The sequence below is a fragment of the Haliaeetus leucocephalus genome, unplaced genomic scaffold, assembly GCF_000737465.1.
Source record: "Haliaeetus leucocephalus isolate CR32 unplaced genomic scaffold, Haliaeetus_leucocephalus-4.0 Scaffold795, whole genome shotgun sequence".
Taxonomy (NCBI): Eukaryota; Metazoa; Chordata; class Aves; order Accipitriformes; family Accipitridae; genus Haliaeetus; species Haliaeetus leucocephalus.
This window is the reverse complement of record NW_010973231.1, coordinates 1,970,022-1,988,595: the sequence shown is the minus strand read 5'-3', so window position 1 is coordinate 1,988,595 and position 18,574 is coordinate 1,970,022. Positions and strand designations below refer to the sequence as shown.

Here is an 18,574-nt window from a genome sequence, read left to right as displayed (position 1 = left end):
GCGGGAAAGCCCGCGGCGGCCTCGTTCGCCTCAGCCCCCGCCGCGGGGCCGGGGCGTCCCCCCCGAAAGCAGGGCTCGCTTTCTGACCGCGGGCCCTGGTTCCCTGACGGGGTTTTTTTTACCCGTTCGTCCTCAGGCGGCTCCCAGGAGGGAGCAGGAGCCCTGTCCCTCGCCGCCTCAGGTGCTGCTCGCCTGGGACAGCGGGCCATGAGGGCACCCGCGACCTTCAGAGGCGCCCGCTTGGTGAGGTGCTTCGCGGCAAGGCCGCCGCGTGCCCAAACGCGACGTTGTCCCGCTAAGGTCTGTCTTCGTGTTCGACAACGCCGTTCCTACCGTCCACGGACTCTCCTCAACCCCCGGACGCCGCTCCACGGCGGCGGCCGCCGCCTGAGGGATGTTCCCGCCACGCAACCTGGCGCAAGCTTTCTCGTTTCTTTAAACCCTGTGAGAAACGCGCCTCAGCTTTTGGGGAAAACCGGCGATGGGGACCCCTAAGTAAGAGGCTGGGTGGTCTGGGGACATGGCCGTGGCTTCTGCACCAGGAGCTTACCGGTAAAACCCCTCCATGCCTGGACACGTTGGAGGCAAAAATAACGGTGTCGCGCAGGAGCGAGCCCTCACAGATGCAGACGATGGGCGTGGAAGAGAGTAGCAAAGTCAGCTTTTTCAGTTCAGTTGCTTTTCTAAGTTGGACTTTTACCATCAGAGTGATTTGATTGCTTGAGGCACAAAGGCCAGCTCTTTAGTCAGAATAAATGCATCTACAGTGACTAGTATCATTATTTACATTAATGGGGTACTTGGCATGCACTTCCTTCGCCTTTGTCACAATAATAGTATCCTAATTTTCTGTTCTTTACGTGAAGTATAAGGATACATTTCATCTTCTCCCATGATTATTAACAAACTGATCTATTAAATTATGTAACCGTATTATTTCCCTCTAAATGAGATCGATTGCTTAAGAACATATTAATAAAACACGAAGGCAAAGGAGTGACGAAAGTGTGAACACTAATGTTCAGGGAAATTAGTTCGTACTTTGTGATTTCAGGCCTCTGCTCCCAAAGCAGTGTGTATCTGAGCTCACCTATGAAGTTGCAATGTTAAAGCTGTGGTTTGTTTTCCATTCAAAGAAAAATCCCAGTCTCTCGGGCCAAAATCATCTGAGGCTTTCGCACTGATTAAGGAACGCAGACGTTTTTACAGTAAGGACTACGGGCCCAACACCATGCAAGCACCGTGGGATCAGGGAGTAAATGCCTCTTCTCTAAGAGGTAGTAAGTGGATTGATTGAGTAAGGCATTTTGCAAAGATAGGGGAAAAAAATCATACCGAAGCTGATCCAGCAAGCTGCGTCCAGTGCCCACTGGGAATTAAATCAGATGAGCTATGTACCTTTGAAAAATGAGATTAATTACAGAAATAGCACATGACCCTAGAGTGGCACTAAATAGCACTGAAATTATGGTGGGTACTGAAGGCAAATCGGAAGAGCACCCCGCTGTGTGCAGCACTATGTGCTGGTGAGGGTATAAATTAATTTTATTTTTTAAAATAAATTCTTTAGTTAAATTTATATTCTGTGACGCTCTTGCAGCATACTGCTTGACTAATATTAGGATCAGCTGAAGAATATGTCCCTGATTCTGACTGCGCTTGTGCTTACGGGTAACTTTGCATTGTTGAAATCTGTGGGATTAGTTGCTCCAGGGAAGCTGGTCAACATGGTCAGTGCTGTCTGGGTTGGGTTGACATACTTGCACCAAAGTACAGGGTAGACATTCCGATGGTAGTGCAGAAGGAGTTGTCCATATTAACACGTATGCAGTGAGAGGAGGGACTCGCTGTCCTTTATTAGCTTTCTGTCATCCTCAGAAAGGTTGGTCATTTTTCTCTCCAAAGAGTAAAGCAAAGAACAGCTGTCCAAATATTGGTTATATGTATGGCTCAGCAGTCAGTGGGGCTTTCCACTCACAGAGATACCGAGTCTCTGACAAGTGAAGAGAGAAGTTGACACGGCTGATGTTAGAAGTTTCAGTTCCTTAAGCAAAGCTGCATTACAATACTCCAATGAGGTCAAGATGGCAGGAATACTTGGCTGGAATTTCTACTAGGAATAGAAACGAACGGATTTCATTTCAGAACTATGATGTCTGTAGAAACAGGCACTTCACTATTTCGGAAAGGCTTACGACTGGGTTCTGGTCCATGCTTTTACTCTTTTATCTAGTACATAACGAAAGGAGAAAGGCTGGAGTGTGCAGCGTTTCCACAGGTCTCAGTAGCTGAATGGCTCCTTGGGTGCTATAGCTGGTAGCTGTAAGGTAGGGCTAAAGGCCTGCTGTAAATCACGCTGGAAGCCAGACTGATGCAGACAACCTTGGCATCAAGGGGTTATAAAACAACCTGGTGCCATCGCAGATTTGATCTATAAAAGAGAAGGTGAAGGTTAGAATTCTGCATTGATTAATGTCATTCATTGTCTATGCTAGGTGCTCGAAACATTTTCCATAGCTTGGGTAACCACCTGCAAACGTTTCTCTGTTTGGAGTGTTACCCTAATACTAGTGTGATGATACCAGCTATTTCAAGAAACACCTTCACTCCCTATAGCAATATGCTTGGTGTATCTCCTAACCTAGTCTGGAGCAGTGTGTTCTTCCCTGGAGATGTTTTAAAGAGGCCATTTGACTTGCAGAAGAGTATTTAACTTCAATCTTAAGATCAGTCAAGGAGAGGTAAGATGGAAAGGGAGGGTCTCACCAGTTGTAACTGAGGGCACGGTATCAGTCTGAAACGCTGTATTTTGCTGCTGTTTGACAGTTTCCAGCAATCAGTGGTGAAACAGATTTCGGGAGCGAGTGAAGGCTGGTTGCACATAATTCTTCATTATTTTTGTTTCAATTTACCAGGCTCCATCTGTTTCCCCACTTTTTCAGTGGAGAACATCCTAGCTCTAAAATGAATCCCTATGTTCTTCGCGGACAGAACGGTGTGGTAGCTGCCGCTACCTGTTTGCTTGTCTCTGTTTTCCACTCCTACTGGCTTTCCTCAGGCTGTCGAATGAGACAGATTGCCCTAGATATGGAGACCTTCCCAATTAAAAACAGAATCAAAGGCAGTATGTTTCCACTTAATGTTTTAGCTTTGACTAAACATTTAGTTGCATTACACGCAGTGGTTTAATAAAAAGATGTTCTAGTGGGACGCCTGCTTCAGTGGGTTCTCAGCTCACACCGTGTCCTACTGTTGGCTGTATGTGAGCCCTACTCCCATGGCTCCCTCTGTGAATAGCTACTGGTTAATGGTAAATATTACTTCTTCTGACCACAACACAGGCAGTGCCAGTGAGTAGCAGTCATTGCCAGTTTCCAGAGGATTAGAGTGAGTGTATAGGATGCCACTCCTATGCTTGATTTTGCAAAAATCCTGCAAATCTCCAAAACCTTAAAAATCAGGGACTCATAAACCAGCCTCCATTTGAATGTTAACATGGGTGTATTTTAGGGAATCAGAAGCAATAAAATCTGCTTTTAGTTGGAGTGAGTGTTCTCTGTGGCCTTTCTCAAGGGGGTTCATCCATCCTCTCTGTCTTGAGCTTCTGTGATTCCATGTACAGTTGAGGCATGCTGGGGTTTTTCTCTCCCATGTGATCTTCTGTTCAAAGTGGCGTTACAGAGGCCACGGATGTTAAAGAGAAATAAGGTGACAATTGGATCACTTTATACTGTCATCTGCGTGTAAAGAAGTGACCTTTTCGTGTTTTGAACTCAGCATCTCGGTGTAGATTAAGGGGAATGTCTCATGCTCTCCTACGTCGTTTGTACCTTTTATGTGAAGCTGATCCGCTTTAGACTCCAACTGCTGCTACCAAAACCCCTTCTCAGTGCTCACTGCAGAGAGCTGTTTGCAAAGTTCATCCAACAAAATGCTGAACAAAATTGTTCAGATCATTAATACTGTGTAGTCTGGGGGAAAAGAGAGAAAGGAAAAGATAAAAAATGAGAAGTAATTTGATATGGTTTAGCCAGATACTCCTCCCAGAATTTAACATGCGGGTACAATAGTGTAAGGAATAAATATTCTTCAAAATCGAAACTGTTTATTACCAAGTAGGTCATATTTCCAGCAACCATTTCTCAATATGTAAATATGAGCAGTGATTGCTTTAGAATAGATATAATTATATATTCAACAGAATGCATAATTTTTCCCAATGAACCATAGTTAATTTTATCCGAAAATTAGTGATTACCATTTTGGTGTTAATTATGGAGTACTAAATACATCTTCGGTGTTAAAAGATAGACTCATCTCTGTTTCATATACCCCGAGTCACTTCTGGAATAACCAATGTCACTTTGTGATTTTAAAGGTGAAAAAAAAATAAAATTAGAAGATACTGTTGAAAAGGAAAGATTAATGTTTAGATTAGGACTTTTGGTAACTGAAGAACCATCTTTCACGTAGCTCTACGTGAGGGACCTTACCCTAAGTGCAGTATTTTGCACTTATGTGTGTGGATATTCTGTGAGTGTCCATGAGAGATCTGGGTTCGGGGGGGAGACCAGAGGGAAGAGGATGGTATTAGCTGGTTTCATTCTGGATGTGCACACTTGCTTCTGTGCCTTTCTCTCTCTGCATGCCACGTAGGTAACCCACACCTGGTAGGGAACCATGTAGGAAGTAATGTGAGGTCTGAAGGAGCGTGGATGGTCTCAGTAAAGCATTACACAGAGCGGAAAGCTTGTGAGTGAAAGAGTAAATTAACATCTCTGAAAACGGATGCCTGTTAAACAGAAAAAATACAAGTCGGTACAACCTTTCCTTCCATGTGCAGCCCACCTTGTTTCATCCTCCTCGATGGATCTGTGAAATGTGGATGAGAAATGCTGACAACCCTTTCTCCAAGTGAGAGAGAAAAAAGTCTTACCTCCTGCTATGTAAGTCACGGTAAAATGATCCTGGTGAGGGCATTCTTCCACATGCCTCATTCTGAAACATTTAGGCTCAAAAATGCACTTGAGTTTGGTCAGAGATGAAGGGTTCAGTCTAGCAGGCTTGGATATAAACATTTACTGAAGTGCCTTCTAAGTTCCTGTTGTGGGGTAGGGTCGTGTGGGCTGGAGGGGCCAGCTTAGTGTCTTTAGGAGGAGCTGACTCCAATGTATGGATTATCCAACATTTTCATTAGTACCAGTGGGGAGATTTGAATGTGGAATAATTTGCAAATGAAGAAACCAGACAGGGGCAAAATGCATACCCACGGAACATTAGTATTCAACGTCAGAGCGACTTCTGTGGGAGTGTATATGTACGCATTGCAATATCCTGAAAATAATTGCATACATATGTATGTTAGCCCCACCCTCCAGTGGTATCAATAGACTTAACCTAAGTTTTATGTTGAGTTGCAAATTAAGGGAATAGACTTTATTTTAAGAGTGTCGAACACATGGCTGCCATCCAATAACTTCAGCATGGCACCCACCCAAGAAAGTGCTCCAAGGCAGCCTAATCAGGACAGAATTCCTGGCAAAAGTACATTTTGAGACAAGGCTCGCTCTCTTTTTCCAAAGTAGAAAACTCCTTTGATGGCAGGCACAGAGAGCATTTAAGAACATTCTCAGGTGCCTTTTTTGCAAACTGAAAATCAAACTCAAAGAGCTGGGAAGGAAAATTGCAGGACTCATTTTAACACTTTTCCTGATCCAGCTGGGCAGTGGAGGCTGAGTAACAGCCAGCTGATTTCATTTTGGTTCTCATTTTTTCACTGCTGTCAATAGGCACAAGCTCATAACTTATTACAGGTTTTAATTCTGCTCTGTAAACATGAATGGTGCCTGAGACTTAAACTGTATTATAAAGCTGAGTTAAATTCTCTCATAATGGGCTACCCAGCTTTAGTTTGCTCCCAATACACATTTAAAAATGCTGGTTTGAGTTTTATGTTGGGGTCCGTCCCCCCCCACACACACTAGGTTCTGATGCTTCTGTACTGGTCTTCACGCTTCGCACGGTCCAGTTCGAGCAAACCGCTACGCTCAGAGTTGTGGTTTGTGGCAAAAAATGTGATGTGTTGGAGAAAAGGTGGGCATGACTCAGTAACTCAGCAGTGGTGTAACTCGCTCGGTGTGCCCAGCAGTGCAGCACCATAGCACAAACAGGCTGCAGGGGATGGGTGTCCTGGGCTGCAGGAGCTACGGCGGCCGGTGCAACCCTGCAGGTTCTTCACTGGTAGATAATGGAAATGCGACTAAGGCACAACGTCCTCCATCAGCTCTGTGAGGCATGGGTTTGGAAGGAAGCTGTGGCTTCAGGTCTGCTGGCATCACGGAAACGCTTTGCCTCCTGACTTTGCGGAACTGCCAGAAGTGTGACATTCAGGAATAAAAAAGCACGAGCCACTTCGGTCAGGTGAGCGAGAGCCCTCCAGCAAAGCCCAACCAGGATGAATGCAAATGAGGAACTTAAAAAATAACAATGAGATTATGTTTGATATTGTATCTTGGTTTTAGGAGATTAGTTTAACATCTCATTCCCTACACTAATAAACATGGTGGGTTTTTCTTAAAAAAAATCAAACAGCTATTCTAAACATAAGCATTTTCCTCCTATTTTCAGTCCAGACACTGAATTTTTACAAATGCATGAGCATATGATTAAAAATAAAAAAGCAGCACACTCTAGCCACCCATATAGATCCATTCTCCAATTAGGAGAGATGAAAAAGTAAATAAATTAAAGCGTCAAGTATCTTACATAGTAATCATTTTATCTTTCATTTATAGCATATATAAGAGAGATTGGAGAACCAGTATTTGTTAAAGAAAGGTGTCTTTTTAAGACTCCTGTTATCTGATTCTTGTTACCTTGGACATCATGTTCAGCAAGAATAACACCATTCCAAGGGAGGAATTAATAAAGCTTTTTATTAAAGCTGTATTAAACATGGGCTACTGACACAGGTGGATTTGGATTCGTACTTCTTGTACATTTGTTTTTTTAAATTAAGTTCAGGCCAAAAGCAAGTGTTTCTGAGCTGCCATATAGCCCAGAACATTAATTCTGGCCTCACATATTCCAAGGAAATAACTTCTTTGTATTTAAAAGATGAGAGGGCCACAAGCAAACCAAACATCACATGAACCTGGCAGACAAAATGACTCAGGACCTTTAAAGAAGTTACGGAAACTGCAGCTTGGGAAATTATGCCCAAAAGGCAATGGCACTTCCAACTCCCTTTGGGCTTTCCCTGTTTGGAGCCCGCCTTGAAAAGGACGCAGAAGTGCGTGCCCAGGCCTTGAAACCGTGTGTAAGGGCTCACGTATACGAAAGCAGCAACTTGATGATGCTGTGATGAGCTCGGCGGTGACCACCTGGAACCCTGGTGGTAGATGATGTGCAGGAGGAACAGGAGACAACACCTAGCACTGGTCTTCAGAGCTGCTGCATTTCTGCAGGAGAAGAGGGGCTGGAGCAGAGGTAAATGAGCCCTGCAGGCTGGCAGTTAAGGCAACAAAGCAAGCAGGAGCCAGGGAAAGGTATGGAGAGGGAGGCAAGGCTCTGGAGGCAAGCCCACTGAGGGAAATAGGGAGAGGAAGTGATGAGCAAAACAGGAGACAATGGTTGTATTTCAGAAAGGAAAAAAAAAGGTCTTACTACAGCAATTTTTTAAGGCACCAGGTGCTGCTTCATCTGCACTTACATGATCTCTAGCAACTGGGTACACATTCTGGGCTTGTGTTCTTTCTTTCCTATGGCTCCCACCGGTTTTGGACCCTACTATTACAGATTTTCAGGCTGAAAAATTCCAGCGGTAAAGTTAGAAGCCTGTAGCCATTAGAATAATGGGAGATCCCTAGAGAGAGCAAACACTGCTATGTAGAGAATTTATTAGTAGCAGGAATAGAAGCCTGTATCAGCACTTTCCTGGTGGATAAATCAGTGGGTTTGCTAATGATGTTTCGGTTCTCTTGATTGAATTGGATTTGTAAGAGAGAAATGCAGCTGCAGACTGAATTGCTTTGTATGACAAGAGAATAATGAATAGCCAATCCTGAACATCCAGGGTTTCTGTATATATGGGATAATTTAGCTTCCGTTGTTATTATTTTATATGCAAATGAAATTATCAACGCCTTTATGTAATTGCTTCCTGGATCACATTTATTCTAGAGTTTTCGCCTGTCTGTGTGCAAGAGAAATTTCTTCCCTCGTTTTTAGCCAGGGTTTAACACTAAATCCTAGTCCTGCTAGAGCCTGTGGGAGTTTTATTATATTATAGATATGACCCATTCAGAGGACATTGAAAGTGAACAGAAAATACTGGAACTGCCTGTGGTTATGAGAGTGCTATTACTTATTTGGAGATAGGGCCCATTACCTTATGCTATTATCTGCATGTTACATGTGCTGGGTTTTGCATATTTGATGTTTACTTAACCTGCATATCAGGTTCTTTTAACAACAGTGTTTTGGAGATGATTTGGCTAAATGCTCTCATCAGTTTCTTGCTAGGTTGTTCTCCTGGGTTCCAGCCACTAAATCTCTGTGTGTTTTAAGCTCTAAATAGGCTACTGCTCCCCCTCCGAAGGATCACGCTGAGCTGAAGCAATGCCCGCTGGAAAAGCAGAAAACGGGATGCCAGCTGGCAAAGAGGGCTGAAAAGAGAGAAAAAGAAAAAATTATTCTTAAATTGAGAAATTGCCTTAGCAATGTCCTCATCTGCTGGGTGGGAATAGATCATGGTTGCCTGGTTGGTCTTTCAAATGGCTGAGCTCCTAAATTACAGTTACGCCTTGCCGTTGGAGAGATGGAGTTGACAGAGATGTACTGTTGAGACACACTATAAATTAAGCAGATGGATTGTGAAGTCCAGGCTCTGTATCCAGTAATTGTTCCTCCCACTAGGGGAAAGTCTTACAAAAGCTTCCCCTGGTGCTAAACAGGATCGTGGGGGTTTCATTGCACTGCAGCTTTAGAAAGGCTTTGGTCAGTTGTTAAGAGAAGTGGGGATGTTTACTCTGGGTGATTGACGGGAGTCTACCCAGAGTGGGGAGATACGAACTGGCAGTGACACCCTTCCCACCACTGGCACAGCAGTGAGGAGGAGGTTTTGTGGTTTAATTAAGAAAAGAGGAGAGAGTGGTCTTCCCTCAGCTGCCGACAGGTCAGGGACAACGCTGTGGGCAGGCTCTTGGCACTTTCTGTTTACGGTGCCAGAGGCACTGACCTTTTTCTGGTCATCTAGATTAGTCCTTCTCATTTGCTCTGCTTGCTTCTGAGTGTCCGGGCAACTTTTCGTGCCCTGTGTGTGGGAGGCGGACAGGAATGTAGGAGCTGAGAGCTGAGAGAGCAGAATTGGGCTGCAGAAGAGCATGTGTTGGGGTGGAGGGATGCAAGCTAGGCAGGAGCCTTTGTGAAAAAGATGAGGGAGCAAGAAGAGAGGATAGGGGGACTGAAAATGACTGAGGTAAGAGAAACCCTGGAAACCGCTCAGTTGGATCCTTGGAGATCTAAAGTATGACAGACATTGCCAGAAAAATGCATCACAGTGCATATCCATTTAATTCCAGGTAGCTTTGTGGGGATGGCAGCAGTGGGAGAGGCAGTGTAGGCATTTTTCCTACATTCTGTATGCATTCGGATGTTATTTCAAGCCCTGCAAAGTGAGGCTGCTAAGCCGTTCAACATTTTAAAGGTTGCTCAGTTAAGAAGTATAAAAAACCCCCTCAAATTTTATTTCTGGGAACCAGGAAATTAAAATAATATTGGAATATCAACAAACTCAACAAGATTTTTTTTTGCCACTTTTTCTTCACAATTATTATAATTTTGGGCACCCTACTACAAAAAAAATTAATATCTGTATTGTACTTGAGATTCTGCTGCATGTTTTCTAGCATTATAGTGGGTTTACATAATTTCATGCTTCAAAAGCCTGGCATGAAGGAAGTTAAACTAGCAAAACAAAACTGTTCAATTACTGGTTTTTAATACAGTATTTTAAAGTTTCAACAATATAAACTGTTGGTATGTTTTATTCCAGTAGGATGTGGTTATCTTCTTGGACTGAAGTGAACAATTCTGTCACATAGATGGGAACTATCGCACTGCAGGCTATGCCTGGAATGACAGTTTCCACAATGTAACAGAAACCACTAGTGCTGTTAAATTATTATCAGTGTATTTACTACAAAAAACCTTTAGCCGTAGCCATGCTGTAGAAACAGATTTTATTTTGCTAGACTTGACTAATGCAAGTAACAGATAGACTGAAACAGCTATTGAAGGGAGGAGACTACAGTAAGGCAGCTCTTCTTCTCCTTCCAAACAAGATTTAACTGCTGTTGACAGGGAAAGTATAGGACATCTTTCTAGAGCAGGTCTGCATAGTGAAACACATTTGTGAAGGACAAATAACTAATCTCTTTGAAAGTTCTCTATAGAAGCACTTTTGCACTCCGGAGATACACGTTCATGCTCTCACACTGGAGCTGTAGGTGACCTGAAGAGGGATCTGCTCAACAGAACAAGCAAAGGAGGGAGCACTGCGCACTTTTGTCAGTCACTTTCTCTATTTTCTTTGCTGGTAGAGGAGAGCAGTTCTGGAGGAAGGACTTTCTGTAGCACAATGCAGCTGTTCTTTCTGGTGTGTCCCAGAAATGAATTAATCATCTGGCATTTATGATATCACGGCCCATTGCCATGGCACCACATCACATGCTCAGCATCATGGCTTTCAGAGCAAGAGCAAGCCTCAAAACGGGCAGTAGGGTTTGCATGTTCTGAGTTTAACGTCCAGCAAAAAAAGATAACATAATGAAGACCACAGGACCAGTATATAATGATAAAAACGGCCACTGTGAGGGCTGCTCAGCTGCAGGGCTTCTTGGAAGAGGTGCTAAGGAAGGACTTCATGCGTGCCCCAGGAACACCCAGGGTGGTGACACCAAAACAGGACCACAAACTAGCTGTGGCAGAGCAGTACAAAGGAAAAAGTCATGTTGTGCTCCGGAAGACTCCGTGTAACAAATACTTTCTTGTCTCTAGCACAGGGTGATCTGGCATTACTGGAAATCCTAAATACATCAACAGATATATAGAAAATTGTGAAAAAGTCACGAATGTTACCATCTTCCCAGATGTAATAATTATGTAATGCCTATTATTTTTTTGATTGCTTTTGGTTTACAGTCCATTTCAGATTTATATTCTGCAGTCACGTAAGGATTATTCCGTTTGGAGCACCTCATCAAACTTTTGTGTTTCAAGTGCATTGCAGCATTATTGGCTAAAGTTTTAGCTCAACGTCAGCACTTTGCATGAAAGGAGGATAGTGGGATGGGAGCCTTCAGTTATTACTCAACCATTTCATGGAATATGCTACAGACCAGAAGTGTGGCCTTTGATGAATTATTTCTTAAGTAAAAACATACTTCAAGCATTTACTTCTGTCACAGCAATAACTCCTTTCCTTCTCTCCAGGGGGAGGATATTACAGTATCATAATTAGTACAACAGAACCCAAGATACATAATCTGTACCTGCACTTATATTTCTGGAGCTCTCTGACAAAGGACAACTTAAACTTGTGGCAGTCTCGATATTTTATTATGCTTTGCAAGTGAGAATTGGGCCATGCAGTCTTAACTAGCAGAAGTGGGGGTGGAAATGGGATTTGTTTTAAAGTAGAGACTAATTAGTTTCGAAAATGTATTAGACGATGTGGTTGCTGGAGGTAGCAAAAACTAGACATGATGACCCAGGAGATCTTTTCCTGTCCAGTGCAAAGGATGGGAATAAGACTTTGCTATGCGAGAATCAAAATTAATGAAATACAAGGCATGGACTTTTTCTTGCTGGATGCTTGTACATGTCTAGACTAAAAGGACTGACTGAACCTTGGGCCTCCAATTCCTGCTACAGTTCACATCGAAGCAAAGGGTATGAACCTGAATCTTGCAAGTATGCTCCTTGACACAGTGTCTGCAAACCTGCTAACTCAAGACACTAACTTACACAGAAAGTCGCAATGAAAAAAATCATTAGAAATCTGGGATAAAGCCTTCTGTGGGTTTGCCCAAAATGAGCATTACCTTCTGTGTTCAACAAGGAAAATAAACGCATGCTTTTCTAGATGTTTTGTAATAGAAAAAGCTGGCTAACATGCCTGATGAAAGAAATGCAAGGGGATTGTTTTTATACCAAAGCAGGAAAAATCCTTGAAGGCTCCGAGTACTACGACAATGTGCTCACATGTTCTCTTCTAGTGGTGGCAACACTGCCTTACAAATGCTCACGCCTGTGGAGTTTGCCACCTCTACACCTGCTCATCCAATTGCACAAGCGAGTGTTTCCCTTAATCCTTTTCATGACAAATAAACTGGGTTACATTAAACAGCTTAAAGTAGCACTCGTCCAACTCGACTCCTTTTGACTTATAGCGAGGGAGTGATCACATGGTTAAGAGCTGCTGGCACACCTCGACTGCAGTAAACTTTGGTGGAGTTGAGCCACAGGGGCAATTTCTGTACCTAGGAAAAAGGATGCATGGGATAGCTGAAAGCTGAATCTCAGGACTGATATTTCAATCTTGAGCTTCAGTATAAGTATGTGGAAAGAGTCTAAAAATCACTGTAAACAGAAGTCTAATTAGCTTCCTATGCCATCACCCAATGGCAGCTCTCTAGAGGACAGTATAAGAAAATTCCATGAATAATGCAATATTTTGTTACCCCTTCCCAGCTTCCAGTAAGGTGCAGCTTAGGGACATCCCAAGACAGTGGTGTAACTTAATTTTTAACAGCCCTGACAGACTTTTGCCTCACAACTTTATTGAACCCAGATTTTGGTAAACAGTTGCTTTTATTTAAAACAAAGTCTAAAAATTAAGGAGGACCACTTTGAACTCTATTTGGAAAAAATCCCTACCAATTCTTTCCACTTTTCTCATCCCTTCCTCCTCACAAAGGTATTTCTTTGGGATGGCTGTAAACAGCAGTCATGGGGATAGCAGTTTTGTGTATTTTGGCTTTTCAAAAGGCTTTGTAGGCAAAAGATCTCAGTGTAGTTTATGGAACCAGCAGTGGTATTGGCACAATTAGGCTGAAAAGTATTTTCTTTGCAAAAACTATGTATGTTCTCACTTACTCTGTTTGCTTGCTTTCTTAGAAGAAAATGATTCACGATTAAAGGGAAAAAAAAAATCCTTCTATGACTGTGTAATTAATAGAATCCATGCACAGAGAATCTCGATTACACAAAGATCAAGATGAGCAAGTCTTTCTCCACTTTTGATGAAGCAAAACTTCCACGCTGCTCCTGCCCTGCTGAAATGAATAGTTGAGGCTGATGCATGTGTGCTCACCTACTTCAAAGAATGGACTGAGTCCAAGTAATTCTTCCGCTATGATAGCCAGGTCTCCAAGAGAATACCCGAATAGCAACGTCATGGCTTATCACCTACTCACCCAGAGCTCCACTGCATGTCTCTGCATACCAGCTCAGCAATTCCAACTATGCAAGAATATATGAAGGGATGTGAGGCCTTGAACTTCACACTCTGGCTATAACCACCCTTCAGGAGCAGCTGAGACTCCCTCACAGGCTGCTATTCTACCTAGGAGAAAGGCCGTGAGAGTTTCTTTCCTTTGGACTATCCAGACAGGATCACAGGAGACAACAGAGCAGGTTAGACAAGGTAGATGGTTGATGAATTAGCACACGAACACGAAGACAGAATTTTGTCACAGCATGAATGTATTATTTATTAAATAGTATATTCCCCAGTAACTTACACTTTTAAGAAACCAGAAGGAAAACAGGGTTCTGGATGATTCATTCCTTTTGACAGACTGTATTTCACATTTTCGGCAATAACCTTGGCCCCTCTGTAATTCTTTCAGCCAAAATATTCAGACCAGCATGCCAAAAATCATACTTAAAAATCCAAACTGAAGCAGCTGTATCAGTCTCTTGCTTTTCTCAATTTCTATTCAAAGAGCTGGACTCCTATTAATGCAACAAGAGATGAAGATGCCAATATTTAAAAGATATTTCATGTAATGAATGAGTGAGCTTTTGCAAAGAGAAAAAGATGAGTGAACAAATCCATATGGATTATATACATTTTTATCCTTCACAAAGGCTGTTACAGAAATTTAGGTTGCTTTTTATTAAAACTTCTTCCAAGTAAAAGATGTTTGCAGCTAGCCATTATACAAGACTACCATCAAAAAGGGTGACTACTTACCAATAAGGTTGATTAAAAGAAAAGTTATGTTCATCAAAATTGTTTAGTCTCTTCTCAGTTTGGCTTTACAGACAGGCATACTAAACTGTCAGCTGCTTTATGGGGTAATAATTCTAAAAGGACAAGTGTTCTTGACAATGTCACCAATGCATAAGAGTAAGCAGCTTTTCTTTCAGTAGGAAACATAGAGGTCATTGCTTCATTTGTACGTTAAATTTATACTGTGCCAGTTCGGAAAGGTTTTTTGATTTAAGAAATGCTTTCAGTAGAAAAGACCTATGACAGTTTTTCACTGATCTTCCAAGTGTCTTCAACCGATCACAAACTCTTCTTCTGAAGATGAAGCTGATTTGCATATTTGCATGTAGCAAATGAGCAAACCAGTTTCTGACTTAATTGTTTGTATGACAACTTGTACTTGTGACTTCGGGGTGTAATTCCTTCTACTGGAGCTGGGAAAAACTCATTAGGAACAGCACCACCAGCAAGTGAAGAATTCCCTTTGGGCAGGACTGTACAAGCAGCTGGCATAACTGAAAGCAAAGGTGCAACTTTTTGGACAAGGAAGAATCCAGTCCGCGGCATCACAGTTGCCTTCTAGTCAAGAGGCTGGCCTAACATTGTATTTGGAGGGAAAAAAACCAAGCGTACATGGTCCCATGATTGAGGATTGCAGCATAATACATACATGCAAGAAAGGTGAATGTTACAGACATTCTGACTGAACAGGCATTTTTGAGTTGCAGTTGCATTGCTTCCACGATCAAGTTTTTATGAGATATTTCTTCGAAATGTAAAATGACATGGGAGATGGAGTAAAAGAACCACAACACAAAATCTCCAAGTTTCACTGAACTACCAGCAAAATGGGACATCTGGCCAACTACCAGCAACAGCCCATCTCCTGAAATTCAGGAGCAGCATAGAGATTATTTGGCAGCAATTCTAAGTCTGCAGTAGTGTATTCCTCCCTTGCAGGCCTTAGTACATAGTTCCTAGGGAACACTTCATCCAGTTCTCTCTAATTCCAACCTCATTAAGCATATTAAACCCTCTAAGAAATAGCTAAAAGAACCAAAGGCAAGGAAATTTCTTGAATGTTTTAGATGAAGTAGGAAAGGAATTCAACTTTTGTCTTGTATGAAGTCTCTACAAATACTTTTGGAGACCAGAATTTTTGCTTCTGCTAGAAGAACCAGCTGGATGCAGAAAAAAAATACAGTAAGAACTGGGAATTGGGTTGAAAAGTAAGAACAGCCCAGTCCTACCCATCCTTTCTTTCTTCTGTACTGAACTGCACGGGGGAGACACCATCACCATCACCACACTGGAAACATTTCAAATTGGAAGAGACACCTACACACGTTAATCTGAGACAGGGTTTTCCCCCAGCAGATGCAACAGCCCTCCCATTCATTTTGTAGCATACCACACATGTGGCATTGACTAGCATTCCTGTGAAAGTCCTGTCAACACTCTTCATGCTTCTGAATATGTTAGAACTGTCCTTGCTTTAAGTTCCGTCTTCCTTAAACAATACAGCAGCTAAAAGAAAGCTTTAGCATATAAGAACTGGAGTGCTGGAGTATAGAAGTTTGTTTATAAAAAAAAATATAAAAAACTACAAGGTGTTATGAAGAGAATTTATTTGGTCAACAAATGGAAACCCAAACAAAACACTGAATTTCTGACAAAACCCGCCAAAAACAAGAGTGAAGACAAATGCAGGACTGTTCATAACCCTTTTCCCTCTCCTGTGTCACACAAGTTATTTGGATTAATCACACCAGCAATAAGTCATGGAGACTGAGGGCTTTTAATTTCTGTATTCAATTTAACTCCATCTCATCACATCTAAAGTGAAGGAGGTGGAACTGAAATGAAAAAGCTGCTTTGAAAAAACATAGTAACTACTAGCAAACCCTAAGATACTTTAAACTGCACTGCAGACTTGTTTTAGTGCAGCTGGCTGCTGCAGAGGGCACAGCAACTGCTGGTGGGTATGACAAACTACACATGCTACAGAGATACACCAGACACAGCAGGCATGAACTGAAGTTAGAATTTTAGTTGTGACCTTCCTCTGTTGCCAGATAGGCACATGAATGTTTGTCACAATTAAAACAGTATAAGGTTCCTTTGCCCTGGCACGGAAATGCTGCTTAATACAAACTACAGCCCTTCAGCACACAATGATCCATAGCAGCAGTGCTTCACAGAAAGTCCTTGGAAGTGTTTAGGGTACCATTTTCTAAGGAGTCACCAGTATTGAGGGGCCAACTTTGCCTCTCTTACACAGACCATTTGTGTGCCTCACTCCACCTGGTCAGCTATCAGTGGAGCAAGCATAACTGACCAAAATTAAAGAGTGACAGCAGTGGAGCCAAACAGTCTGCACAGATGGATGAGTATGCACAGAGGCACATTTAACTTGCCTACATTTAAGCTTTGTGCATGTAATATGCAGGTGGCCTTCAGAAAGCTGCACCTAAAATAAACATAGCCCTCAGGGCTACATGGCTTCCACACCTCGATATACAGCGTACAGATGTACCCTTAGTCTATCAAACTAATACATCTTCTTTAAAGCTTGAAACCAACTACATGCTTTTTATTAGAATGGCAAAAATCACTGCAGGCACTGGCCCCAAGAGTGCTTTGTCCTCTTAAGTTTCTCTTCTGCTAAACAGATCTCTAACAGACAGGGCCACATCAGGCTTCTCGCCGACTCCCCCCCCTTCCCCCTTCATTAAAACATTTTTCTATATAATGTTGCTTTAGAGTCAAACTTGTGCCAGAAAAGTATCAGTCTGGAAGAAAAACTTCCTGCTTTATTATAAACCTCTGAAAAAGAATTCAAATGGCTGGGCTACAGTAATTCGATATGTTGTATCTTGGCCAGTGGGCTCCTGGTTCTCAAAAAAAATCCAAGATTAGCAGACATAACACTTCAAGCTGTGCTGTGTTAAACAGGATCCAAATGCTGCTACGTTAAACAAGACTAAAAAATGGGATCATTCAATTTCCTAAATGGGAAGAACAGACAATTCGTATAGTCTTTTTCTTTTTCACATCACTTTCAGTTTTCCCAGTTCACTGAGTATAGATGCTTATGTTCCTTGCAAGCAAGGCAGGCAGGTATCAAATGAGTGAAACTATGACTTTAGACAGGTTTGATATTACTGTCCCTCCTATTACTACTTGACAACTCTATGTAGGTAGAATGGACTGTGAGCATCGCTGACAGACAGTGTAAAAGGAACACAGGGCAAAGAAACATGCTGCCCTTGCCAGCCTCTGCCCCAAAGCCCAACCAGAACCAAAACTTTGCAGTTCTTTCAGCAGCACAACCTGAGGCAGCTGTCCCTACAGCCCTGTGCCATGTCAGAGCACAGTCCAGGTACTCACAGCTTGAGGGGAATAATGGGCCAGTATTTGGGCTGCTTTTTATCACAGTTTCTATCAAAGATAAGCTGCATGGCAGCCTCCATTGCCTGGATTTTGGCAGCTTCAGCACCATACAGTTTCTTCATTTCTGCCATTCGCCTCTCTCCAGGTCTTTCTGCAGGTGGCTGCACAGAACGCCCCATCCTTTTGTGAAGGTCTTGATCAGCCTCCACGTACTGGTGCTCAGCTTCCAGCTGCTGCTGTCTCCCTAGACAAACAAACCACAGGAGATGTAAATTATTGAGCTATGAAACCAATCACATTTTATTTTAACTTTTTAAATATTTCATATTCAAATTCGTGCTGGGTCTAGAGGGCCGAGATCCACACATTCTAGGTTCAGCCAACTTCTGCAACTTACAAAACAAATTGCATGTTACTCGTCCTGCTGTGCTCATTATGCATAGTGACAAACTCCTACTAAATAACATGATAAAGCCAGGCTGGAAGAAGTGGGGAGAAAGGAGGAAGATCCAGGAATTGAATCCTAAAACTGTAGAGAAACTCTGTATTAATAATAACAAGTAAAAATCAGCATTGCTTCATTTCTCCCCAGCATACACATGCCCCGAAAAGCAGAAGAAAAACCAGAAAACCCCAAACAAAACCAAAACCAACCCACCCAACCCCAAACAAGAGAGCTGCTTCCAAAGTAATGACTTAGCAGCTGAGATAAGGAAACAATGCACAGGACAATGCACCTTTAGCTGAACCATAGCCAAGAGAAAATGTAATCAGTTACTACTCTGAAAATGAACAAATCAGTCTGTCATGCAAGTGTCTGCCATTAAGTGCATCCAATGAAACACAGCTGTAAGCATTGCATTTAGATAAACTATCCAACCTCATCCATTTCTCAAGACTTGC

The 18,574-nt window shown here is 42.4% G+C and overlaps 1 protein-coding gene across 2 annotated transcripts in view; it reads right to left on the bottom strand.

The window, feature by feature from the left end:
* Window positions 1–14,300: 14,300 nt before the first annotated feature.
* The window catches only part of GEMIN8 (gem (nuclear organelle) associated protein 8), a 29,139-nt gene continuing 24,865 nt past the window's right edge, over window positions 14,301–18,574 (bottom strand). The window contains exons 5-6 of one of the 2 annotated variants that reach the window (XM_010581544.1): window positions 17,669–17,915; window positions 14,301–14,793 (exon numbers count right to left, since the gene is read on the bottom strand). In XM_010581544.1, coding sequence (XP_010579846.1) covers window positions 14,727–14,793; window positions 17,669–17,915 — 314 coding nt within the window. In that variant the 3' untranslated portion in view covers window positions 14,301–14,726. Of the gene's footprint in view, window positions 14,794–15,996; window positions 17,916–18,574 lie in introns of those variants that run through there. The other variant, XM_010581545.1, reaches the window with a different exon arrangement.